The sequence below is a fragment of the Triturus cristatus genome, chromosome 4_2, assembly GCF_964204655.1.
Source record: "Triturus cristatus chromosome 4_2, aTriCri1.1, whole genome shotgun sequence".
Lineage (NCBI taxonomy): Eukaryota > Metazoa > Chordata > Amphibia > Caudata > Salamandridae > Triturus > Triturus cristatus.
In genome coordinates this window covers 378,914,466-378,941,674 of record NC_140586.1, presented here as the reverse complement: position 1 = coordinate 378,941,674, position 27,209 = coordinate 378,914,466, and the positions used below count along the sequence as shown (strand labels likewise).

At 44.4% G+C, this 27,209-nt stretch overlaps 1 protein-coding gene across 2 annotated transcripts in view; it reads right to left on the bottom strand.

The window, feature by feature from the left end:
* Window positions 1-27,209, bottom strand: part of DENND1B (DENN domain containing 1B) — a 1,072,082-nt gene that overhangs the window by 195,546 nt on the left and 849,327 nt on the right. For both annotated transcript variants that reach the window (XM_085601836.1, XM_085601835.1), the window contains one exon: window positions 22,213-22,314. In XM_085601836.1, coding sequence (XP_085457962.1) covers window positions 22,213-22,314 — 102 coding nt within the window. The remainder of the gene's footprint in view (window positions 1-22,212; window positions 22,315-27,209) is intronic.

The following is a 27,209-nucleotide window of genomic DNA, read 5'->3' as shown; positions in this document are numbered from 1 at the left end:
AGAGTTTCATACACGCTGTCCCTATCGCTTCGTGAAACTTCAAGTGATTTTCTGGCCGATGACTCCTTGATAACGGCATAGAAACATGTCTGACACAGTTAGAAATGCTTCGTGTGGCTAGTTCAAATATTTCAAACCTTGTGATTGGATTACAGAAACAAAATATAAACCCCCTCCACCCATTCCCCAACTCCCCCCTCCCTGCTCCCCTGCCAGTGGATTTTGAACTACCCACTCTCAAACAAGGCAGAGTGCCTGGCGCCCCCCCCCCTCCAGTTGAAGGTACCTGATCTACAGCCCCTTGCCCCCCCCCCACCTAAATCTATCTATTTCTATATGGGACATATATTATGTGGGGAGATCCCCGTCCCATCTTCTGGTCGTAGCCCATTGTACAAATATTAGCAGTTCTCCCAATGCCGGGAATACCCACTTGGGTTGGTTAAGCCCAACAACTTCATTGACAGGACCCTGCCATGTTCTGCAGGTATGGCCTAACCCCATGACAGTCACTTAGCTGTGGTCTGCGTAGTCCACTGCTCGGTCCAGAGCTTTACCGCATTCAGCTGCGAGTTGATGAGTCTGTTTCTTTGCTGACAGAGTCACTTCATGGCCCATGAAGGTGGTCTGATTTATTATTCTGTTGTCCCCCGTGTCGTTCCTTATGGGGTTTCTCCACTCGCCGTCAGCCTTCTAATCAGTCCCATGCATTCTCAGGTGTGGAGAAGAACCAGGCCTTACCATTGGCTTCAACTCAGAGCTTTGCTGGAAAAATCATAGCATATTTTACCTCTGTCTCGCAACGCTTTTTTGACCGATGGGAAACTGCGTCGTTGATTTTGGACTTTCGTAGTAAAGTCTGGAAAAAAGGACACCATTCTGTCTTCCAGCCTGAGTGGCGGGTTGGCACTCGCCGCTTTAAGTATAACGTTGCGATCTCTGAAACTGAAGACTCTGGCTATTATCGGTCGAGGGGGAGCTCCCGGCTTAGGCCTCCCCCCCTGGAACTCGATGAGCCCATTAAATAGAGAAATATTTTGATAGTTTCTTTGGTTGCAAATGTTTTAATATTAACTCCTCTAAGAACAGATCCATTGCAGGGCCTTCTGCGAGTTCCGGAACCACCAGGATGCGCACATTATTCCGTCGTGCCCTGCCTTCGTAGTTGTCAAGTTGCAGTTCCATTTTTGCTTGCTTGTCTTGCAATTGTAAGACCTGTTGCTTGAGCAGGGATGTGTCTTTATGGTGTTCTGTAGTAGCATCTTTCACTTCCTTCACTCTGGTGTCCGTTTTCCGGAGATTGGCTCTGATGAGGGAGACCTCTATATTCACTGTATCAAGACAGGACTCAAGAGAGGTCTGTACTCCCGTAATTGCGGCCATAATGTCCTGGAGCATTTGGTCTTGTTGCGTTTCGCGGGAATCCGTCTTTTCTAGAACTTCCTGGTGAGTGGTTTCTTGGTCGTCGCCTGTATTAGTCCACGCAAACTTAGCCAGTTTACTCTGCACCGATGCCTTGTTCCCTCTCCCTCCTGCCATCATTGCTGATCACTGATAAAATAAAGCTGAGTGACCAGGGGAAATGATCCTCTAGCGGCCTGTCTGGTTTCCCAGTGTTGCCACCCCCGATCCTTGCTATGTGCCCCTCGGCGTCATAGATGCAGGAGGGAGTACCAACTCCTCGGTGCCTGTCGCGTATTAGTTCAGACAGAGCAAACAGCTTGCCTGGCTTAATGGCTCTCCGTCTGTGTGCAGGGGTGCAAGTGCAGCGGCTTACTCCTGTATGAATCAACCTCCATGCCACTGTGTGCTTGCTAAGGAGGATAATCTGCCTGGCCAGTGGGACCCGGATTGATCCACTATGGGGTGGCAGGCACCATTACACTGATCGTCTCTTGTATTTTAGAGGGAGTGCTTCACCCCTCGGAGTTCTTGGACCCAACTGTTTCCTGTAGGCTTTCTGTGCCCTTCATCTACCATCAAGTCCAAGGACCCGCCGCACTCCATAGGTCGCAGATGTCACCCAGGCCTCCCGCAGCTGGACGAGTCTGCTCTGACCCTGCCTGGGGTCCTGAAGGTACAAGCCTGCAGTCACCAGTCGGCTGTCAGTCAGTGCCTCTCTCTTCCCTCGGGGGTAAATTCTGCAGATTATGCAGCAGATAATGGATTATGTGGCCAAAAACTGCTAATCTATAAGTATGCAAAAATCGTCGCTGCCGCTCAATCGCATAATTCCAATGGCCCTGAATATACTTACTTAAAGTGGGGTTTCAACCAGCTCTTTTCACCCGTTCTGTCATTCGCATTTTTCTTCTTCCCATACAACATATGGCAATAAGCCAGAACGCGTCTGCTACTGGCTAACTTCACTGTGAGTGACAGCATTCTGCATCTTTCATAAAAAAACACATCCACACACACAGTAGTTCCTGTTAGTGCCAGAACTACTAGGGCATTACATGTTATTTGAGACAAAAATAATTTTGCCTCCAGCCAATTTGTTTAATCGTTGAGGGCCCTGCAGCTTCCAGAAAAATATAGTTTTAAAAAACCATGACAAAACAAGTATTGTCAAAACCAAAAATCTTAAGGCCAATACCAGACCTATTGGCTTTGCCAATGCTTATTTAAAGGTACCAAGTTTGCCAAACATGCCAGACTACCAGAAGATACGAGGAAACTTCCAGATTACCACATCGAAGGTTACTAGCATTTAGACCATAGTACACTAGAGAGGAAAAGACATGGTATTTACTCAGCTCACCCTTTATCCAGTCTCTGACATACGTCAGTAACTTCCCATTTGTCACTCTGTGTTTCACCTCAATGCCTTCTAAACCATATTTGGTTTAGCATACCAAACACAAATCAACCAAATATATATGTACACACATATATACATATTTACATACATATATACATACATATATACATATTTATATACATACATATATACATATTTTGGACATTTGATGCTGGAATAAATCATCACTATCAACTTTGCGGAGAAGTGTGGCTCACTGGTTAGAGGAGGTAGACCTGGAAGCAGAGGTCAGCCCGGGACCAGGGTTCAATTCCCGGCTCGGCTGGGTCTTGAGCCCATAAATGTCCATGGACTCGATAATTCTCGCTCCAGTGCATACTCGATTCATGGGTTCACACTCTGTGACTCTGGGCAATAGCTTGCTTAATCTCCACATGGGCCCCTCGCGGCGGGATGCCTGGCTTTCACCTTGCGGGTTATCTCACAGGGGAATACCAGGACGGGTTCCCTAAGCAAGCGCTTAGAGACCGCTTGGTGATTTGCGCTATATAAATTCCCTTACATTTACATTTACATTTGCCTGCGGAGTCTGTTTCCTGGTGTTGCACCGTTCGTGTGGATGGTTGTCTCTGGGATCCTTTTGTGATATATACATACATATATACATACATATGCACATACATATATATATATATATATATATATATATATATATATTCACTTAAAAAAACATAGGTTTCACACATGTTATAGTTAGGTGGATATTTCACTCGTAAAAAACCAATGAAATTCCCCCGTTATAGTTAGTTCAGATAACTATAACTCGCGCGACCGCAATCCACTGCTGATGATGTCACATGTTACATCACTCATAACATGGTCAGTGGCATCACTCATGACATCACTGATGACATCATCCTTGTGATAGAGTGGCGGCCGCGCGAGTTATAGTTATCTGAACTAACTATAACGGGGGAATTTCATTGGTTTTTTACGAGTGAAATATCCACCTAACTATAACATGTGTGAAACCTATGGTTTTTTAAGTGAATTTGCAAGGTTTTTTAAATGCTAATTCCTAACTGTAACGTGTGTGAAACCTATGGTTTTTTCAGTGAATTTCAAAGGTTTTTTAAATGCTAAGTTATGTATGTATTATTATTTGTTTATATATTTATTTTACAATAAACTACGTATTAAAGAAAAAAAAAAGTAACATTTTTTGGGGGGGTTTTTCACCGTGCGCGCAACTCCGCGATTTAAAAAAAAAAAAAATTAAAATGTTTTTTTCTGCCTTCGGGGTCCTTCAGGGACCCCCTGACAAAGGCTAGGGGGTCAGGAACTCTCTACCCTGCCCCCTTTTCACGTTCGCCACCTTCCTTTTTCACTCTCGCACTGAAAACAAACAAAATGGCGGCCGACACTTCCTGATTTCGACCGATTCGAACGTTGACTAACATGTAACCACCAATCAGAATTACGCTCGCGCACGTTAGGGTGCTCGCACGGTGCGCGCATGGTGCGCGGCTATAGATATGTATGTGCTTTTAACTGCAATTTTCTCAGGAACTACTGAACAGATTGACTCCATATCAGCAAAAGGCACATCCCTGAGCTGAGGACTACCTCTCTGCCAAATTTCAAGTAATTCTGTTCAGCCATTCGGGCTGTACCTTGGACTAAAGGTCCCTATGGAAAATTGCATGAGGAAAATGGGTTTTGGGACCCCCCTTTTTTCTCAGCCCCCGCTTGACGAATCCCCCCCGAGACTTTCAGGGGAGGAGCGGAGCGCCCCACCTATTTTGAAAATTTCGCGAGGATTCGTCAACCGGCGCCAAAGTTATTCCAAATAGAATGTTGCGGATTTCCTATGGAAACACGGTCCTAACTATAACTATCTACTGGCGACCGCCAGTAGATAATATATACACATTTATATACATATATACATACATATACACATACATATATATGTATTACCTACTGGCGGTTGCAGAAGGTAATCAGTGATGTCATCAGTGATGTCACTGACCATGCCATGAGTGATGTAATATGTGATGTCATCAGCAGTGCATTACGGGGGCGCAAGTTATAGTTAGCTCAACTAACTAGAACGGCTGAATTTCTCTGGTTTTTCATGAGTGACATGTCAGTCTAACTAGAACGTTCCTAGTATTTTCTGTGAATATATATATATATATATATATATATATATATACGCAAAGTTAAAGTACAGAGGGACCGAATTATACAAAAACAATTGTTCTTTTAATTGTGACAAGCTAAAAATATTATGATCATATTGTCAATTCATTCAATATCACATTTAAGGCAAAAGAAAACTGAAATATAAACCTCTACTATAGAAAATCACAATAACGTTTAACTTGATCTGGACGCTGCATTTCAGTTTCATTAAGACAGCCTTGCTTAACACCTCAAAAATGCTGCATAACAGATCGCCTATTAATTGAACTCAGTGTCCACAAGATTGACACAACTGTGCAGTGACGGTTATGTGAATTCTTCAGTATTCTGCATCAAACTGAAGACACTCCGCATTAAAAAAGTACTCATGGCGTAGTCACCTCAAATTCACGCATTGTTTCCAAATTGGTTGGAGGTAAATTACTCAAGTAAGAAAATCACTTACTGTTTCGGCAACATTGCTAACATAAAATGTTCACTGGTCCCTTCTGGACCTCTGGTTTAGAGTTCTACACATCATCAAATAATCAGGGAAAGCTTTATTTAAAGTGTCCAGCAGACGCGGGTGCAGTGACATCTGACATCCTATAGCTATGCTGAAAAGGCTGTAAGAACTGAGTATGGCATATCAACACCCTACTTCCACAGACGAGAGGAACAGGAGAGGTCAAAGCACTGGAGTTTCTGCACTTTGTATTCCAGAGCAGATTGCCTTATCCTACCTACTTCGATATGCTCTGCAATATACCAGTGCGCATCAGGCATTCCGATGAACACCCCAGCTGCAGCTTTAGTTGGCAGCCAAAGAATGCCTATATACGCTGTTACACAGCAATATGCATTTGGTGGATTACCTCTTTCCAATTCATAACACTACACAGCAGTACATGCATTTCCATATACACTCACAAACAGGTTTTACTACTCGAAGGAGGGCAGGGCCCATGTCACCAAAGCAGATGTTCCATGAAGAAGCATCAAGTATGTCCCACAGGTGGGCTAATATGCCTCACTTCTTCAGGTGATGTCTAATTGTGTTATACTGTAAAACTGAGACAGTAGTTTAAGAGGATTTGGGGAAAAGTCACATAGTGGTGGGCTGTGCTATGGCACAAGAGATGTATTGTGAGAAAAAGTGACAGAGGTGGTCTTGCAACAGTAACCTTCATTGGCACTGCTCGTGGCAATGGGATAGCATGCCACAGGTATCGAAAGTTAGTTGGGACAAAAGTGTGTTTGACTCATGTACTGGATTATGCTGCACATTTTGCATTAATAACAGGGTAGCTGATGAAGGCGGCCATGTTGGGGTGGGCATTTAGGCCTGAATGAAAATAGTAATAGTCATGGAGACTACAAAGGGTCAGTGAAATGGACAAGGGAGTTAAAGTGGAAAATGAGTTCTCTCAGGAGGTTGCGCTGTGAACTTGGTAAGAAAAACTGATTTCTAGGTGGCTTCGGCTAAATGTAGAATACTTGAGGTGCAGGTTATATATGGCAGAGAACAAGAAACAAACGTCATTCTTAAACACTACTTTCCTAATGCATCCCTCCACTAAAGTGCCTACGTTTTCATAAACAAATCTGTGCTGACATTATGGAATAATGTCCAGAAAATATGTGCTTTGATTATCAAAGTAACAAAATTAGATTAACAGCACAGTTGACACGAAACTGTAGGCATTGTACAGGTTACGATTTGTGCACAATTGGTGACAGTCCCTGGTTGTGACAGTTTGCACGTGCACAATGCACTCCATACGTTTAAAAAAAACTGCCTAGCAGCACTGTTCCTATCTGCTTAAGGAAGATGGCACAACACCTCCCAAGTCTTAGCATGACTAGCAAAACCAAATACAAAATGTAGTGCTATTTTACCCGAGACATGCCCTTTCTACAGGGACTGTGCTTTGGAATAACCAAAAATATGAAATGCCACAGGAATTTGTGATGAAATTTCTGTCCCTTTACTGAATGTGGAGTGGAACTGGTTGTGAGGATCTGGGTGTACTATATGATATGGCTGTGGGGCCTTATCATGGAGTGACACGGTCTTGGGTCCAGCCAGTATAGTTTACTCAACCCTGGGTAGCTGTGGCTTCGAGCAGTTAAGGCTGGGCAACGGAACTTGGTGTGAAACATTTAACAGCACCAGACAATGGAATAAGAAAATAATACACCTTGACCATTAAAATCCACTGGAGGGTTCCGAAGATACACATTTTTTATGTTTTTAATCCCTTTTAAAGGCAATCCCAAACAAGCACTGGTCAACAAAAAGTTTGTAAACTTTTCAAAAGTTTGGAAAGGTTAGTTCAGGTATTCTGGCTCGAGCTGGGTGACCAACTCTGACAGAGACAAAGTCTAGGGGAACAGTATGGATACTTTGGAGAGTTACCTGGCCACCAGAGCCAGTTTCAAACTCTACAGCACAACTGTAATCAAACTCAATGGAGTGGTCCTGATGTTGAGGGATGCAGGAAAAGATGCCCAAAAGGACGCTCATGTTGTGGTGCAGTCGACTGGGGTGTCTCGGTGGTGGTTACTCAGACCATGGGTGTCACGGGGCAACTTTGACTGTGGAGATAGGGATTCCTCGAAGTCCTCCACCATGATGCACTACTGGTCTTGAAGCACTGCAGTTAGATGCAGACTCTTTGGTGTGGGTTGGTGTCTACTGGGTGCAATGACTGATAGCAGTCCTTGGTCCAGCAGACTCGGTTCAAGTTTTTTCTATCTGGGATTGTCTCTTTGCGGTGCCTGGCAACTGGCAACAGCAAAATTTCTGCAGTGGCTATCAACTTGTCCATTTGGGGTCTTTCTACTATTGTTGTCATGGAACTGGTGCAAGAGATCAGCGGACTGATCCTCGGAGTCACTGGGCTTGGGGAAGGTCGAAAATTGACTTTTCCCTGTTGCAGGAGCTGGGGGCACAGTCTCAGTCTCACTATCCCAAAAATGCAGCAGGTGCAGTCTTCGCAACGGTGCAGCCTTTGTTTGTGCAAACTAAAGGCAGCAGGGCAGTCTTTCTTCGGTCCTTTCTTAATCCCAGAGTGAACTGAGGAGCAGGGTGCCAGGGGTGCCCTACTTATTCCAGGAAAGTGCCCAGAGGGGACCACACAGTCACTAGCCAATGGACTACGGGGTCCTCCTTCTCTCTAGTGATGAAGTTCCTGTGCTGTGTGGCATCTGAATATCCCAGAGTGACCCATTTTTGCCCTCTTCAAGATGGCACAACCCTTCCTCAGTCGTCTGGAGCAGGGTAGCCCAACCCTAGAGGTGTGGCTACCATTGGGCCTACACACCCACGGAAAGACCAGTTTGGAAACAGGTTTCCTTCCCTCCCTTAGCTCTGTTTCCTAATTGACTGTTGGAACAAAATGGCATCCTGCTTAGGGAAGTTGACACAAGTGGCCCTTCGAAGGCGGCTTCACCTTTGAAGCCTGCCTTTTGAACTAACACCCTGAGTGGCCACCCTGGGAGAGGAGGTGACACCTAGCTCTATGGCAACTGCCTTTATTCCCAGGCCTGGGAGTCGTTCACATGTCTCTCCAGGTGGTCAGATACCCATCTATGTGTCAATGCCTTTGGGAGGCCACTGGACTAGCTGGAGCGCAGAGTGGCAACTTTCTATAAGTTGCTTAAATGTAATAGTGACTTTAAATCTGTCCTGGGCATCAGGTAAGGTTTAATGTCACAATTAATTTGATACCTGACTTGACTTTGTGAGGTGGTCTTATGCATAAGTTAGCTGGGCTGGGGAGCCAGCAGGTAAACCTTTGTTACCCAATGGGGCTCCTAATCTTTTCTCAGCAAACCAACAATTTGGAGGTGTTGCAGCTAGGACATATAGCAAATAATATGTCTTCTTTAGTAATATACAGCTCCCTGCCATAGGACTCCACAGGCTTTCCTAAGGGGGGACTTACATATATTACTTAAGATAACTGCCCTATTCAACCTCTATATGGAACCCTTGCAATGATTCTGAAACAAGACAGACTTGCCTATCATCTCTATGCAGATGACACCCAACTCCTCATGGAAATCTCATCGGTTAAGGACAGCCAGCACCTAAACAGCACTCTCTCCATGGTTCAGTCCTGGCTGACCAGCATCTACCTTAAGCTCAACCCCAACAAAACCAAACTCCATTTCATCCTACCGAAAGAAAAGTCCTTTCCCGTAGATGGCTTAACATCATTGCATTAAACTGCAAACTATCCACCTCCATCTTTGTCAAATCTCTGAAGATTACACTCAACAGTCACCTGAACATGAAAGAGCATATTAATGCAACTGCTAAAGGTGCCTTCTATTAGCTGAAACACCTTTCAAAAAAAATTAAACCCTTCATCCCATCAGAGACTCAAAAACTGCCGTGCAATCCTTAGTCCTCCCCAAGCTGGACTAGGGTAACGCAACGATCACAGGTGCCCCAAAAAAACACCTAGCCGCTTTGAAAGCTACACTCCATGCAGCAGCTAGACTACTGACTGGGGTGAGTTGCTTCGACCACATCACGCTTACTCTCAAGAAACTCAACTGGCTGCCAATAGAGGGAAGATCTATACTCAAGACTGTTTGCGTAACTCACAAAGCTCTCCACATGGAAAAATCCCTCTACCTCACAAATAAACTTGCAAATGCCGGTCAAAAGAGACCTATTCTAAGCTCCTTATTCCGCCCAAATTTAGGAAAGTAAAATCTTGCACCCGCTCCTTCTCTGAGAATGCTCCCAGAATCTGGAACTCGCTGCCCCAGGAGTTGCATGACAATCAATCATTCCCCCACTTCAGGAAGAAACTGAAACTTCTCCTCAACAGATATCTAAACCCTCACCCTTAAACCATCTGACTAGTCTGTTGCTCCCACCCCAACAATCTCCACAAATATGAGCATTACTACTTCAGCGGGAGGGGGGGAATGGTGCCTATACTCTCCCAACCTTCGCAACACCCTAAAGTAGCTACCTCAGAAATATAACTATATCATCCAGCTATCCTACTGTCTATCATAAACCTCAGTTTTATACACTGTGTTTTCATTTACTCCACAGCTAACAAATGTAATTTCTGCTGTACCAACTGTGTAATGCGATATAGATATATATATATATATATATATCTATATATATAAACTGGAACTACCTCAAAACTATATCGTCCACATATCCTACAGTCCATCATATACTTCTTTTACATACTTTTACTATGCATTTATATTGACTCCATATGTAACTCATGTAATTGCTGCTGTGCCAACTCTGTAAAGCAATCTGATACCTTCGGGTCAAGTTTGCGCTATACAAAACCAGATAAATAAATAAATGGTGGCTTTGCCAGTAAGTGAGATGGCAAAGTGGAACTGGCAGTGCCATACACTGTCCTGTCAGTCTGCAGTGGATGGCTGTAGCCCGTTTTGTCTCTATCACATGTAGGGTGGCACAAACAGTCCTGCAGCCCTGGGTGAACACTCTGTCTCACATGCCCTGGGTACCTGGGGTACCATATACATACGTAGGACTTATAAGTAAGCCAGTATTTGTCATTTGGATGTATCCAATTCAACATAACTTGGCATAGGGTTTGAACACTAGCACTGGGGTCTGGTTAGCAGGCCTCAGTGCACTCTTAGAGTCGAAAAACCAGCAGCATTAGTCAAAAAAATGTGGGGGGGGGACATGCAAAAAGAGGCACTTCCTCACACTGGGCTATGACCAGCTCCTCGCGCAGTGCATGTCCTCTTTATCAAAGCCCTCTTCTATGTATCCTCTGTTTTCTGTTATCATTTTTCTGCTACATCAGAATACGAAGGTCAACACACACATCCAAGTGTGTTTGCTCTACCGAATGCAATGAACCAAGAGATATTCATACCTACTCTGTATATACCACCCGAGTTGATTAGCATCACTTGTGGTATGTTGTATGCCAAAGTACTTGCTGTTTTGGTTTATATTCTACTTGTGATATTTTATGCATTCCCAACTGTATTTCACGCATTGTTTGTATTTTTTTGTGAAAGGTGGTATCAATTGGTAGTTTTTATATTGCAGTATGAATATGGTGGAGTATACCTAGTGCCTTGTGGCATTTTTTAAACCACGACCCACCTGTCACCTATATGCTTGCATGGAGGACAATAAGGTATTTTAGAGATGCTGTTCTATTTCACAAGTATGACTATAAAAATGTATGCCACCTCTTAATTCCTCTTATAAACAAGCTAGTGAAGACCCTCTTTTGCACTCTAAGAATAAGCTTTATATGCTGGCAACCCACTTCTGGTGGCATTCCATGGGACCTCAAACCAGCCTGCATCTGTCACAGTGATGGCAGAAGGATGTCCTTACTCAGGCGCAGGGAAACTCCCAGGCCTGGACTGATTCTACAGGGCACTAGGTGTTTTCCTGATGGGCTGGCAGGATGGTGGTCAGGTTTACTGCTAGTGGGGGTTGGTTTTGGTGCTGGCGTCCCAGGCAGACCACATTTACTGCCTGCAGGGCTTTAAATTAAAGAATGAACAACCAATGGTTTTAAAGCGTGCCCAGTCAGAATATTTGTTTTGCATTTGGGTGGTTCCTTTCTCCTGCAGGGTCACCGCAATCAGCACTGGTCTTCAGGGATTTAAGGTGGAAGGGGGTGAGGTGTCTGCTGTTGCTTGGCTCAGAGAGTCCAGTACATATATGATAAAGAATCTTCACAATTCAAAGCATTATCTTTCTTCATAATGTGATCGTTGCAATGCTTTTGAGTTTAGTATATTAGATTACACTTTGCATTGAGTGACAATTGTTAAACGTGATAGATTCTAATGATGAACATGGACACATGCATACCTCCACCACCACTGCCCTGATGATGATGCTATTCGTGATCCAAGAGGAAAGTCAATTGTCTTTTGCCCCCTATACGTAGCCTATAGTGTTACTATTAAGTAACATTGTAGATTATGCTTTTGTGCAGCACACACCCCGAACTGATGTATTCAAGATGCTCTCATCTGATGATGAAGGAGGAGGAACTGTGAATTTATTTTATGTTTCCTGGTTTCATGTTGTAAAATTCAGCTACTATATAGTTATCACTTTCTCACTCCTGTTTTAGATCAAAGCTTAATGCTTTGTGTTAAATTGTTTTGAGGCGCTAAATCAGAATCAGTGCACTGTGGTAAAAAAATCCAGGCTATGCATGTTTCATAAGGATTGGTGGTGGCAGTGTTTGGGGAGGGTGATGTTTTAATGCCACAGCTAAAATTTAAGCCAGAACACCCGCCCTTGCTCAGTACATTAGTTATTTGCTCCACTTTGCTAAAGTATTTATTCATTGTCATCCATCCTTGAATTAATTCATTCACACATGCCTCACAATCCCACTATTCATTCATTAAGCCATGCAGCCCTATCACCAGTATCCATTCATCCATCCATTCAATGACTGGACAAGGTTCTATAATTAAAATAGGTTTGTAAAATGCGCCATATTTGCAATTTTTTTTTAAATTCTTGAGAGGAGATCTCCCAAATATTGCACTTCCGATGGGGAGTCTCGCTTGCTCCATGCAGTATGAAGGTTCAGCGGACAAAATAAGACAGGGCTGGCTGCTATTGTATACCGCAAGGAATTTTTCAACTTTCTTCTATCTAGATCCCTGCATTATCCAGAAAAACATTTAATATAAGAACTCCAATTCTTTTGGTTGAGTCCTCCCTGGTGGTATTACCCTACCAGGGTGTGGATAGGCGCCAATGATGAAGCATTTCACGACTCAGTGAGTAATGCATCTACCCCAATATCGTTGGATACTTAGGTAGGATAATGAAATGGTGTCCTTTCGGGATTCTGCTATTTTTCTTTCGCCCTGTTGCCCTTTTGTGAGTAAATGCTATTTCTTCCCAGTCTGGCACTGAAAGCTTCAATTATGTTTCAGCAAAGTCCCTTAATCATACATCTATGTGAATGCAGTCCAAGAAGCATGGGCATCTACATTTATTTCGACGAATGACTAGTGTTCATGACGCTGAAGAACTATGCTATTTTATCTCACAGGAGATGGCATTTTAACATTCTTCTAAGCTAATGCTACACATGTTAACTTAAAGGCATAGGTGCACATCACCCAACTGGCTATCACTAATCATTAACAATAAGTGTTTATGCAGAACATTACAAAGCCAAAGGCTTTGACAATTTTAGCTAATGGGGAGGTGATCGCTATCCAGATACCAAAAAACACCAAGAAAACTTTTATATCATTAGTAAAATAATTAATAAGGCATATATGAGAAGCATATTTAAAAAAAAAAAAAAAATGAAGCTAAGCAGATTTACATGAACCATGGGATAACATTGTAATAATAAAGAAAGAAAAACAGGCACACAGATCAATACTCATGCATATCGATACACTAACTCTTCTCTCTACACATCATTCATGCAGACACTATGAAACACCACCAAATGCAAGATCTTTTCCCTGAGCCAGGACAGCCATTGGTTCCTGGACAGTTTGCTTGGTGAGTACTGTCATTGACCATTATTGCACAAGGCCGTCAAGAACTAGTCCACTCAATATGGATGGCCAATGCCTTCCTTTGCAGTTGTCTGGTTTGTTAAAGACATCTTGGGGACATTCAGAAAGTTTCCCTGGGAATCCATTCTGCCAGTTGCTTACCATTGGCTTTGTGGTTTGTAACTCACATTTTCTGCCTATTTGCTGGCTTTATTTGTTTTAGGCTGTCCAGGTTCAGTTCATTCCTTCCAAGGAGCAAAGCCTTTCAACACAACCTCTCCTTGCATTCTTCCACAAGTGCTACTTTCTGTAAAGTGGCCAGTAAATCTTGTTCTTGTCTTGTCACATTTGCTGTGCATTCAAAGATAGAGGTCAAATGTCACGCTCTGTCTTCTGAAGTAGCTTGGTGTTTACTTTTCTTTCTCTGACTTCAAAGTGAGAGGATTTATGCAACAACCGTGCTGGCTTCTGGGGGTAGAGGAAAGGGGTTCTTCTAGCACACAAAAACATTTAAATGAACTGTGCAAGTATTTCAGAATTGATCAGAATTAGTAAAGCATAAATTAAGCACATTTTTTGTTAATTCTGATGAAAGTTGCAAACAAAAACTTTGATATGATCAAAACAAAGCAATACACTAGTTGATGCCATTTCCACACTTTCTTTGGTGTGATGTATTGTTTGTATAAGTAAACTTTTATGTCTGTGCAAATGTAATGGTCATTTCAAGTAAAAATTTGCTGTCTGTAATGGCAGTGTACTACCATACACAAAATACTCCACTCTACGCCACTGCACTCTGCTCTGCACCACTCCACGCAATTGCACTGTACTCTGCACCACTCCATTTTAAACCACGCCACTGCACTCTGCGCCACAACACTCTACTCCACTGCACACCACTGCAGTCCAGGTCACTCCACTCTATTCTACACAACTCCCACTTTACGCCACTCTACAACACTGCACTGTACGCCACTGCACGCTATGCCAATACGCTCTAAGCCAATGCACTTTACTCTGTACCACTCCACTCTACACCCTTCACTCTACCCTTCAGCACTACACTCTACTCTGAAACAATCTACTCTTCAAGAATGCACTCTACGCCACTTTACTGCACTCTACCCCACTCCACTCTGCACCAACCACTCTATGCTACGCTACTCTACATGCCACTGCACTAGTGTAGTTTATGTCACTGCTCTCTATGCTACTTTACTCTACACCACTGCACTCCACTATGCAACACTGCACTCTCTGCCTTTGAACTCTACGTCACTCTATTCTGCACATTTGTACTCTATACCACGCCACTCTATGCCACTATACCCTATGCCACTATACTTTCCACCACTCTATGTGACTCAACTCTAAACCTCTACACCACTGTATTCTACACCACTGCACTCTATGACACAGGCAGCAAGGCACGGTTGTCTTCCTACCAAACACTCGCTGCAGAAAACGGATGCCAAATACTCTCCAATATATCCCGCAAAGCTCTGAATAAATTATTCTGGGAAAACGCATTATTTCACAGACCTGCAGGCGTCTGGCAAATTTGTCAGGAGCATCCCAGTGAAGGAGGCAGGTTCTCCGCCATCGAACCCGGGAGGGGGGCATCTTAGAGTTAATGATTGAGGTGGAGTCAACTATATAAGCATTGGACTGTGGATGATTCGCCAGACAGTTGGTAGCAATGCTCTCCTCACAGACTCTTCCCTGAACTATGAGACGTACAAATGCAGATAGTTGGAGTACTGGTAGCAGTGATGTGAACTATGGACACATTAAGCGATCTGCTCGGGCTGGCTTTGGCCCCTTTGTTTCTTTCCTACTCCGGTCACCCAGCTCCAACCTAGCTGGTAGAGTAGTGGGATTCTGGTACGTGCCCCCAGGATGATTTCAGTTGAATGTAATCTGGGTGCAAAATGATGGGTGGGGTGGTAACATTTTGTCCAACTGGTGAGGTCAAAGTGGGTGGTAGATTGTATGTTGGGGTAATGTTGATGCAAGAAGCATTTTGTTTCCAATATGATTGGATGTTCCTTACCCTCTGTTGCTACTCAGCAAAATGATGTCTGATTCTTAGACTGGCGACCCTTGCATGCACTATCGGCATCTCACATCTTATATACAGCTATGTATGCCGTCAATTAAATGCGTGACCTGAAACAGAAGCGGGCTCAATGACTGGTGCAAGGCGCGACATGCCCTGGCATATTTACAGTGACATGGCATAGACATCTGTTTCCTACAGGAGTTACACCTTACAGAAGGCACTCTGGTGTGTCTGTGGGCAGGTTAGATTTGTGAGCGGAATGTGGCGCACTAATTATGTATGTGGGGTGGCAGTTCTGATCAGCAAGGGGGTGCCCTGGCACATGCATCAAGTCCTATGCGATCGACAAGGCTGGTATGTAATGCTGTCTGGCATGCTGCACGGCCACCCCTTAAGGCTCTTATCCATATATGCTCAAACGTTGATGACTCCCACTTTTTACGGATTATTGGAGACTAGAAGGGACACTTGGGCCCTGGGCACTCCTCTGGGGAGGGGGACTTTAATGTGGTTTTGGATGCAAGTACGGACAGGTCTAGTGACTCCTGGCCCCTGCTCCCGAATGCTGTGGTTCAATTGCAAGTCATAATGTCTCACAATGATCTCACCAACCGCTAACATTCTTGCAACACGGGAATCACAGAAGATACATGCATATCACCCACACACACCACTTGGTCGAGAATTGATTATTGGCTAGTGACAAGAGAGATAGATGCATGGACCTCAAACATCATACACCTCCCGCAGGCATTATCAGATTGTGCCCGGCCCTGTTGGAGATGACCCCCAAAGACCACATAACACGTGCTTTTACGTGGTGCCTAACGCCTGGAGCTCTTCGAGATCAGGTGTTTCGTAGGGAAATCCAACTGTATAATATTTTGAGCATAATGCGAAAATGGTATAATCTCTATCTACCCTTTGGGAGGCCTTCAAGTTGGTGATCCGGGGGGTTTGCATAGCAAAGTAAGCTGGCGTACTGCGGGCATTGCGTGGGGAGCTGACGAGGCTAGAAGTGGAGATCCATGCTCCGGAACGCCACTATTTTGTGACATGCAATGAATCCACACTAGCAGCTGTTCGTGGATAACTCACAGAGTATGACAAAGTGGCGTAAAGAGAACCCCACTGTTTTGAAAAAGAGGCCCATGCTCAGCGCTATAGAGAGGGTGATAGGCTGGGTAAGACCTTGGCTAACCTTTAGCACAAACCCCGGCCTAGTGATTGCATAGCTGAATAAACGAATGACCAGAAAAATGCGCACATTGGAGTAGAGGCTATACAGCACAAATGACTGCCTTCTTCTCTGAATTGCATATGTCCATGCAGACCCTGCCCCCCCAACCCCCCTTGCTGGACCTTACCTCTTATTTGGGCTCTCTGCAACTACTCTGGCTCGAGGAAGGTCACCGGCATTTCCTTGACGAGCCCTTTACCGTGGAGGAGGTCATTCAGGTTATTAATGTGCTTCCTGGTGACAAGGCCCTTGGCCTGGTTGGCCTCACCACCGCCTTCCACAAACAGTATGCCCAGATCCTGGCACCACACCTCCTCAAAATGTACGAGGAATTCCTGTCTAATGGTATACTACCCCCCTCATTCAGAGATGCTTTGATTGTGACTATATTAAAATCAGGCAAAGACCACCAGCGCTGTGAATCATACAGACCACTATCCATGATTAATACAGATAATAAAATCCTCACAAAACGCATTGCCTTGTGACTACTCCTGTTTTTACCGATTTTAGCATACGCAAACCAGTCTGGGTTTGTACTTATTCGGTCAATTGCCCACAACTTGTTCATCTTTTTCACCCTAGTACAAACTTTTTGCCCCAGACTCAGCGGAGCAGCAGTCTTATTGGATGCCACAATGGCATTTGATTTGATCAAATGACCTTACCTTGTTACACTATTGTCTCGCCTTGGAGTGAGTCATAGGTTTATCAGACTAATCGGCCTCCTATACGAGCAGACAGTCGCTAGACTACGGATTAATGTAAAGATAACTGCCATGTATACAATATTGAGGGGCACCCGACAAGGATATCCCGTTGCCCATATTACTCACCATCACAATGGACCCATAGGCCGCTCTACTGAGACAACACCACTCGAACCGCGTCCTGGCGATTACACCCTGTAGAGTCCTAGTATCCATGTAAGCAGATAATGTTACTCTGTATGTTAGGGATCCACAGGATAACTTGGACCTGCTCATAAGAGAGTTTATTAGGTTTGGTGGTATAACGGGTATCAAGATCAATTGGGATAAATCAATTATATTCCCGTTGATTGCTGAGACCAGGGAATTCAATTCTGAGATCCCACTGCAGTGGGCGCGAGAGCCAGTCCAATACTTGCGGATCTAATTGAGCCGTGATCTAGACAAGCTGTGGAGAGCTCACTATGGTAGGCTGATGTCCTGACTGGGAGAGCTGATGAAAGCTCCTGTCAAGATAATGACACTCCCCTTTGAGCAGGCTGGGATCACAAGATATGGACTTGTATTATTTCAGCAGGCAGGCATAATTTGCACACTACTAACTTTACCCTACACAATTCCAGCCACACAAGGCACCCGAACAGATTGATACTGTGGCCTGCAAGGTGTGGGCGTGGAGTGAGCTGAGGCGGAGGGCGTGGTTGAAATGTTTATTTGCCCCTTCAGTACCACTTATCGGCTACCTATCAATCCCTATTACTCTTGACACTGGTACCCGTAGTCAGCTGCGTTGGCTATAGTTGGGGTTCTTGTGACTGTGTGCCCAGCGGACACCTTTAACGCCCACGACAGGCCCTACAGGGAACTGCAGTTACTCCTGGACACATCCGCCTACTATAAGGTACGAGCCACCGTGCAGGCAGTTCATGACTCCTTCCCGGCAGCCCCTCCCACGTTTCAAGTACTCGAGGTGACTCTTATATGCACATCTCCATGCAAGCAGGCCATAAGGCTCTATGTGGGAATGCAGGAAACTGCGCTGGTGCGGGTGTCCAGTGCTCGGCAGGCGTGGGCTGTGGATCTTGTGGCTCACCTCACTGAAGAGCAGTGGAGATATTGTTGTGCTCAATCTATCGCCCTGTCCCTCCAACTATAGGATGTGTGTAGTTCATTTCAAATATCTGCATAGTCTCTACCACACTCCAGAAAGGATGTACCGGATATGTCTGGTTGACGATGTGAAATGCGTGCTCTGCACCATGCGCCGATCTTTTGCATTTGGCGTGGGACTGCCCTGGCATGCAGCACTTCTGGAAAACTGCATTGGATGATATTGACAGAATCATAGGGTATGCCCTCGAGCGTTCACCGAGAGTTGCGCTTTTAGGATACGTTAAGGAGGTCACACCAGATGCCTAGAAGGGATGGGTGGCTACCAGATGGGGCCTACTGCCAGGAACAACTGACTGCCTATTGGGAATTGATGCCCGCCAGATCCCACCACAGCAATATATGGTCCCCATTAGAGCTGTACTTGAGTGCACTGGAAGGGAATGACTGTGTCAGCTCTGCCACAAGCTCAGTAGAGAATGCTCGAGAAGCACCCCCCCGCACCTTGGGTATGAGTCAAGACAATTTAGCCACTAAGTGGGGTGCCCGTGCACTATGACTGCTGCAGTGAAGGGTGGATGTCTCCACCACAGGTGGATTATTTTTTCCTTAGGTGAGTGGCAGTTTCCCTTTAATCCCCTGATCACCCCTCCCCCATTCTGGGATGTGTGCAGTACAGTTGAAATTGATGTACATTTCTGGACACATTGTACTGTGCGTGCTGACCGTGTCTCGGTTATACGCTGTTTTTGCTTGACAAATCTCAATAAAAAGAATTTAAAAAAATAACAAAAAAGTATCCAGAATGCTAGAGTATGTTTACACCGTGTCTTATTTATTCAATACCCTTATGCAAAATGAAAGTTATAACTACATGTTTGATCTCAGGGTCAGTAACCTGGACCAAAACCAGACAAAAGCAAAACATGGCTCCCAAATCACAAAAGGGAGATATTATGTTGCCAATTTCACAATGTCAAATTAACGCAGTCAATGGTAATGTGTTGATGTCAGCATGGATATCAGATTCAGTAATCCCGTAGAGGAGTTACAGCACATACTGGACCAACAGTAAATACTGCAAAGAGGGATAACTGAGGTTGGTACTAGAACTACTGGAGCAAACACAGCAAACTTCAGGGAGATCAAATTATTAGGGCCCATTCTTGACACACAAGTGGTTGTTTTCAGAACTTTTCATGGAGAGCCACCCAACGATGGGCTATTAGATTTTCAGTCCACTGGAGCGAAATCCACATAGCTGATCAGAAAAAGAACACATGCACATGATGCCTTGTATTTTCAGCCGTAAAAAGACAGTTATCCCTCGAGATATAGACACAAATATATGCAGATATGTATCTACCATTAGGTATTGGTCAGATGGTTTCTAGACAATGTTGAAGAAGAATCCCACAGACAGAAGACTTGCCACTGGAGTTTTGATAACTAGGGCACGTCCATCTACTGCCCCCTCGCACCTCTTGCCATTAGGATGCATGCTGAAATGGCAATGTAAGCATACCTTCTGCATATATGTCGATGCTCCTTTCCCGCCCACTGTTGCCGAGCATTCATCACTGCTCTTTTGCTCCTTTCCACAAACTGTGCTCACTACCCTCCTGACCCACATAATTCCTCTGGACTACTTCCACAATTCTTGCTCCAAGTTAACTAATTTTGTTTCTCTCCAAACACAATGAGAACAACACAACATTTTAATCTTTAGATCGTAATTTCCTGGCAGTAGATGTTTACAGGTATTTGTCACCATGTAGGCATTTTTACCATTAGAAAGATTACTTTTTGGAAAACCATATACTAGGGTTTTAGAGTATTTAATATTACATGCCTATAACTGTAGAGAAGTAAGAATTAGGAAGTTCACTGTGTTCTAAATTGTGTCCAATGCTTCTCATCACATTTACAAATAGAGATAAACGTGAAGAGCAAAAATTCCATTTTTACTAATACCACACAATTGCATAGTCAAGACAATGCACTATTTGCCAAAGTAGCAGAGGTATCTGAATACCATTGGAACATGCCCAAGGAAATAGGGGATAAGGCGTAGCCTGTTTATTCTAATGGCAAAATACACTGAACTCTTACAACTATCAAGTAGAAATACAAGGCCTAGTTTGCATAGATGAGCTGACTATCTTTGTGTCTACTCGGTGCATAATTTATGCACCCAAGCATAAATGGTCAGAATGGACTTTCAAACAACCAGAGGGGACCTGATGAGATGAACTGATCACACTGCAGTGAATTTACTTGTGGTTTGGGTGCGGTAGCTGAAAAAGTGGCATTGGGGCTGGGTGGTGGGAGCCACTAACCCATTAGGTCCTTAAACATGAGTAAAAAGGAATTGGGTTAGAGCACCAATCAGACACAAGTGGAAGGGTTCCTTTAAATCACTGCCCATCGCACCCCTGAGCTTAAGACAGGGGCCAGAGAGATCTGACTCCCCTACAGACCAACCTGCCAGCAAGAGAATGGTAAGACAGTTAGAGGTTACATGGAACCTATCTTACTTGCTGTCACCCTCAGGGTATTTAATTTGTACTCATTCAGCGTAAGAAGTTAGGGAAACCCTACATCAATATAATGGCAGGCAGAGTGTTTTCAGTATATTATAAATCACAGAAAAGGCTACCAGACAACTTTCATAACATTTGGTGGAGTGTCCAATACACTACTGCCAACTTGGGGGTTCCTAATAGGTCATTTTCAAGCGCACCAGATAAGAAAGTATCAGAGGGTGTTCACGTACAATATGTTATAAGTGAATGCATAGTAACAAACTGAGGCAGGGAGATTGGCAGCATGGCTAGAACAACCACCATACAATTTCACCTGACTTTATCCAGAACCTTTCAAACATATTTGTGTGTCGAACTCTTGACACCGCAAACCTAAACTGGTATCATGGAATTTAATGCAATTCAAAAAGGCCAAGAGATGACCTAGAGGGATGCAAGTCTTTTTCTATAGCCAGCGACTCGAGCGGTTGGGGTCCGCCACTCTCCCCCGTGGTCTTGGATCCCTTTAAAAATGAGTTATACCAGCTGTTAGGAAGTACATGCTAGAGCAGAGAGATTTAGAGCTAAAACATGGCCAGATAAAGCTGGCATCTATGACGTTAAATCTTTTAAAGAGTGAAGAGTGATGCTAAGAGATAGGCTCCATCTAAGGCAGTATTTAGAGCTCATATCAATGTATTTAAGTCCAAGTAGGACACATTCTTATAAAGGCATTTCATCAGTCGATCTGTTAACAACGTTAGTCAGTGCAGGCTCTTGAACAAGTTCTAAGAAAGAAAGCAATGCCTTTTTTATTTATTCGCAAAAAGATCACTATAATGTGTAATGAAAATATTTACCCTTGGTATGTACCATCTGTGAAGGATTACTCACATGCTTTAAAATCCATTTTTTAAATGAAGTCCATTCTTTATTAAGTGATTAACATTAATTATAGTCCACTGAAATCTTTCTTCCACCCATACTAATATAACAGTTTAACATTTCATTAATGATATGCATAACTAACAGGAGGACAGCGACACATAAATGTATATCATAATGTACCATTTTACCTGTTTAAAAAGCTGGAGGTTCACAGCAGTTTCTAGGAACTGTTTGGTAGCGCTGGAGCGATGCTTTACAAAACTGTCCTCACAGAAGGTAATGCGTTCTCCCTACATGGAAAAAAACACATACATACAGATTGACAAGATGCTTATTTCATTATCGTATTGCAAACATTTTAAGCAGATTTTTTTTAACTATTGCAAGAATAACATTCCATTTCCGTCTATTAAAATTTCGACTGAATTTTATAGATCTGTGGAATTCTGTCCAACTAATAATTAACGAACGTAATATTTAGGTAGCTGTCCCTACAAACAGCCTATGCTGACTAATCGGTGGCATTTTCAAACCAATGAGGGCAGGTGCATGCTATGCATTGTCACAGGGAGTTTTCATAGGCGTTAAAGACAAATAATTCCAGCAGCATATGTTCTACTGATATAAATAAAAGCACGAGCTGCTGACAAGGTCGGGCTGGCGGCCTATTTGGCAACCAGGAAGTGCCAGAAGGGGTAGTTTGACAGGTCAGTGTTTGGACCTTTGGTGGTTGTTTTCGCTGATATTGCCAGAAACATTGCTTGCAACAAACGCATGCAGCCTTCCATAAATTATCAGACACCTATACAGTGTGGCTTTACCAGATCCAAACTTTACCGGTTTGCAAACTGTGGGTCACTTTTTTAGCTATCTGATTCAATAGTGGGGGCCCCTTTTATATTGGTTCCTGGGCCTATTTTCTGTCCCAGTTCGACCCTGACTGCTGATTGAGGTTACTTGACTCGAAGGAAAGCCCTGCCAATACACAGAAACGATTTTGGTTACAGCACGAAGTGCAGCACTGGTTTTTAACCAACAATGGCACCAAATGGCTGAATCAACAAGCATTGGCATAGCCAATAGGTCTCGCTTTTGGGACCTTATAAGTGAATAGCCATGCAATACCTGATGTTGTTTAATGTATGATATTGTGCTGGATAACTAAACATTTATAATGTCCCAAAGGCGTCACCTATTGGCTATGCATTGGGGTGGCCTTATAAGTGTTTAGGTAGAGCTATTGACTTTAACAATGTTTCTTAAGCTGTGCTGTAGAGATGTGTGGCTGCTGTGCAGTATGCTGAGAAGTTGTAATTAAAAAGTGTAAGAAGCACTGAGTGATGCTGTGGTGTTGTTGAGTGATGATGTGCTAGCCATGAGCTATGCTGTGGTGGCTTTGAGCGAAGCTGTGCTGGCCCTGAGTGGTGGCCCTGAATGATGCTGTAGTGGTGCAGACTGATGCGGTTGTGATGCTGTGGTGCTGAGTGATGCAATGGTGAAGGTGAGTGATGCTGTGGTGGTGTTGAGTGATGCTGTGATGGTGCTGAGTGATGATGTGGTGAAGGTGAGTGATGCTGTGGTGGTGCTGAGTGATGCTGTGATGGTGCTGTGTGATGATGTGGTGTTGCTGATTGATGCTGTGGTGGTGCTGACTGATGCTGTGTTGAAGGTGAGTGATACTGTGGTGGCCCTGAGTGATGCTGTGGTGGTGCTGAGTGATGCTGTGGTGTTGTTGAGTGATGATGTGCTAGCCCTGAGCTATGCTGTGGTGGCGTTGAGTGAAGCTGTGCTGGCCCTGAGTGATGGAGTGGTGGCCCTGAGTGATGCTGTAGTGGTGCAGACTGATGCGGCCGTGATGCTGATTGATGCTGTGGTGCTGAGTGATGCAATGGTGAAGGTGAGTGATCCTGTGGTGGCCCTGAGTGATGCTGCTGAGTGATGATGTGGTGGTGCTGAGTGATAATGTGGTGGTGGTGCTGAGTGATGATGTGGTGCTGAGTGATGCAATGGTGAAGGTGAGTGATCCTGTGGTGGCCCTGAGTGATGCTGTGGTGGTGCTGAGTGATGATGTGGTGGTGCTGAGTGATGCTGTGGTGGTGCTGAGTGATGCTGTGGTGGTCCTGAGTGATGCTGTGGTGGTGCTGAGTGGTGCTGTGGTGGTGCTGACTGATGCTGTGTTGAAGGTGAGTGATACTGTGGTGGCCCTGAGTGATGCTGTGGTGGTGCTGAGTGATGCTGTGGTGTTGTTGAGTGAAGCTGTGCTGGCCCTGAGTGATGGAGTGGTGGCCCTGAGTGATGCTGTAGTGGTGCAGACTGATGCGGCCGTGATGCTGATTGATGCTGTGGTGCTGAGTGATGCAATGGTGAAGGTGAGTGATCCTGTGGTGGCCCTGAGTGATGCTGCTGAGTGATGATGTGGTGGTGCTGAATGATGATGTGGTGGTGGTGCTGAGTGATGATGTGGTGGTGGTGCTGAGTGATGCTGTGGTGGTGGTGCTGAGTGATGCTGTGGTGGTGCTGAGTGATGCTGTGGTGGTGTTGAGTGATCCTGTGCTGGCCGAGAGTGATGATGTGGTGGCGCTGAGTGATGCTCTTGTGGCCCTGAGCGATATTGTAGTGTGCTTGAGTGACGCTGTGTTGGTGCTGAGTGTTGCTGTAGTTGGGCTGAGTGATGTTGTGGTGGCGCTGAGTGATGTTGTGGTGCCCCTGAGTGATGTTGTGGTTGTGCTGAGTGATGTTGTGGTGGTGCCGAGTGATGTTGTGGTGGTGCTGAGTGATAATGTGGTGGTGCTGAGTGATGATGTGGTGGCGTTGAGTGATGTTGTGGTGGTGCTGTGTGATGCTGTGATAGTGCATAGTGATGCTGTGGTGGTACTGAGAGATGCTGTGGTAGCGCATAGTGATGCTGTGGTCGTGCTGAGTGATGCTGTTTTGAAGGTGAGTGATACTGTGGTGGCCCTGAGTGATGCTGTTGTGGTGCTGAGTGATGCTGTGGTGGTGCTGAATGATGCTGTGGTGGCGCTGACGGATGATGTGGTGGTGCTGACGGATGATGTGGTGGTGCTGACGGATGATGTGGTGGTGCTGACGGATGATGTGGTGGTGCTGACGGATGATGTGGTGGTGGATTTGATTGATGCTGTGGTGGTGCTGAGTGATGCTGTGGTGGTGCTGAGTGATGCTGTGGTGGTGTTGAGTGATGATGTGGTGGCGTTGAGTGATGATGTGGTGGTGCTGAGTGATGCTGTGGTGGCGCTGAGTGATGCTGTGATAGTGCATAGTGATGCTGTGATGGTACTGAGAGATGCTGTGGTAGCGCATAGTGATGCTGTGGTAGTGCTGAGTGATGCTGTTTTGAAGGTGAGTGATACTGTTGTGTCCCTGAGTGACACTGTGGTGGTGCGGAGTGTTGCTTTTGTATGTGAAGTGTGCGTTCGTATTTTGGGTATGGTTTTTCTTTGAGGTCCGTGCCACGTTAAGCACATAGATACCCAGCTATTCAGCATGTTCTGTGCACTGTTTTTAGTATTGTGGATTATAGTGGAAAATAATAAAAATCTGACTCTACTGGGACGTGATGAGCAAATAGGTGTCGTATTCCACTATATTCAATCTGCGTCTTTTAAGTAGTTTATAAAACCGATTTCTCGTCGGGAAGCATGTTTAATTTCTCAGACGAACATCCTTTCCCTGATGCTTTGAGCCAAGGTCCAGTGGTTCAACTTCCACTTGCCAGAGCTTGCGAATGGCTGGAAGCCTACAGACTAGGTCACAGATTGGTGGAGGACCACGTTTACAAAAGGGTTAAGGAGCCCCTCAGAGGTTACGAACTAAAATCATTGGTTTAAGACTTTTGTATTGAGAAAGCGTATTGGTAAAACGTAGAAAACAGCACTATAAGAGCAGCAGCAGTGAGAGCTTCAGTCGGTTTGTAGGAAACGTAAAACCACTCTGTCACGGATGCTGCAGCAATATCACGGATGCCGGCAGCTAAATGCTTATTTCCAGCTATGCTCTCAGTAATGGTCAAGCAGAGAGCAAAAAATAAAGGCACACATGCACATAGCCACTTAAAGAAGCGCTAAAACACCTGGGTAAATACATTTTAAAAAAGCAGAAAAGGTAGAAGGAAAGAGAACAAGCTGTAGCCCGGTAACTGACAAGGAGGGAGGGGAGGGGGCAGTAGAAGGGAGGGTGTAGTGAGAGCAGAGAGCAGGGGGTGGAGGAGCATAGAAGGAAAGAGAACAAGCTGTAGCCCGGTAACTGAAGAGGAGGGAGGGGGAGAAGGGAGGGGTTAGTGAGAGCAGAGAGCAGGGGGTGGAGGAGCATAGAAATAAAAGTGATTCGTGCGCTGTAAGGGTTGTAAGGCTTAATGAGCCATGACAGAAAGCCAGATGGCGGCTCTGCGCTTAACCGCGCATGTAACCACAAGCTTGAGGCCAGCAAAAGCGAATGGTCGGACTTTTAAAAGCCCACTTACTAAATGTCTTGCCAGAGCAGCGCATGCACTGGCTCAGGCGAGACCTAAAAAGAAACCTTTCTATTAATTCAAAAATATGCAACAAAATCACTTTCTAAGGTACATCATTTTTTCCACTGCTATTCTGCTTTTTTTCAAATTTCTATTCCTAATTGTCTGTTTTACTGTGGTTGTTTTCTCTTGCTTAAACACGATTCTTTCCGGTATCCATCAAATTCTCCTTTCCACATGTGACCCGCTGCACAAAGTGACCAGTGGTGTCTTTTGAGCTGTGCCCATTGTTGGTGTACATGCTCCGATCTTAACTGCACAACAACCTCATTAAAATGTTCAGTTGACCTCATATAGCTGCAGCACAATCCCCACTTTCGTTTTGGACAAAAATGCCCCCTAAAATCACACATATGTAAAATGAAGAAAAATAATTTTTAATCAATTTGCGCGTCATCCTAAACTCTTACCAACTATTATGCTTATCAGAGTGTGACAGAATAATCTATATAAGATTTTACTATCTCGTTCTGATCAATTGCTTTACATAAAAAATACAAAACAACTTCCAATCAATTATAATTACAAACCCTCAGAGGGAATTACTTAAGAAAGCTATTTTGTTTTTAGCCTAATTCACAAAGCTTTTTCCATAGGTTTGAATTCAGCATTAAATTGTACATTAGTTGAAAGTAAGACACAGGAATTGTAAAT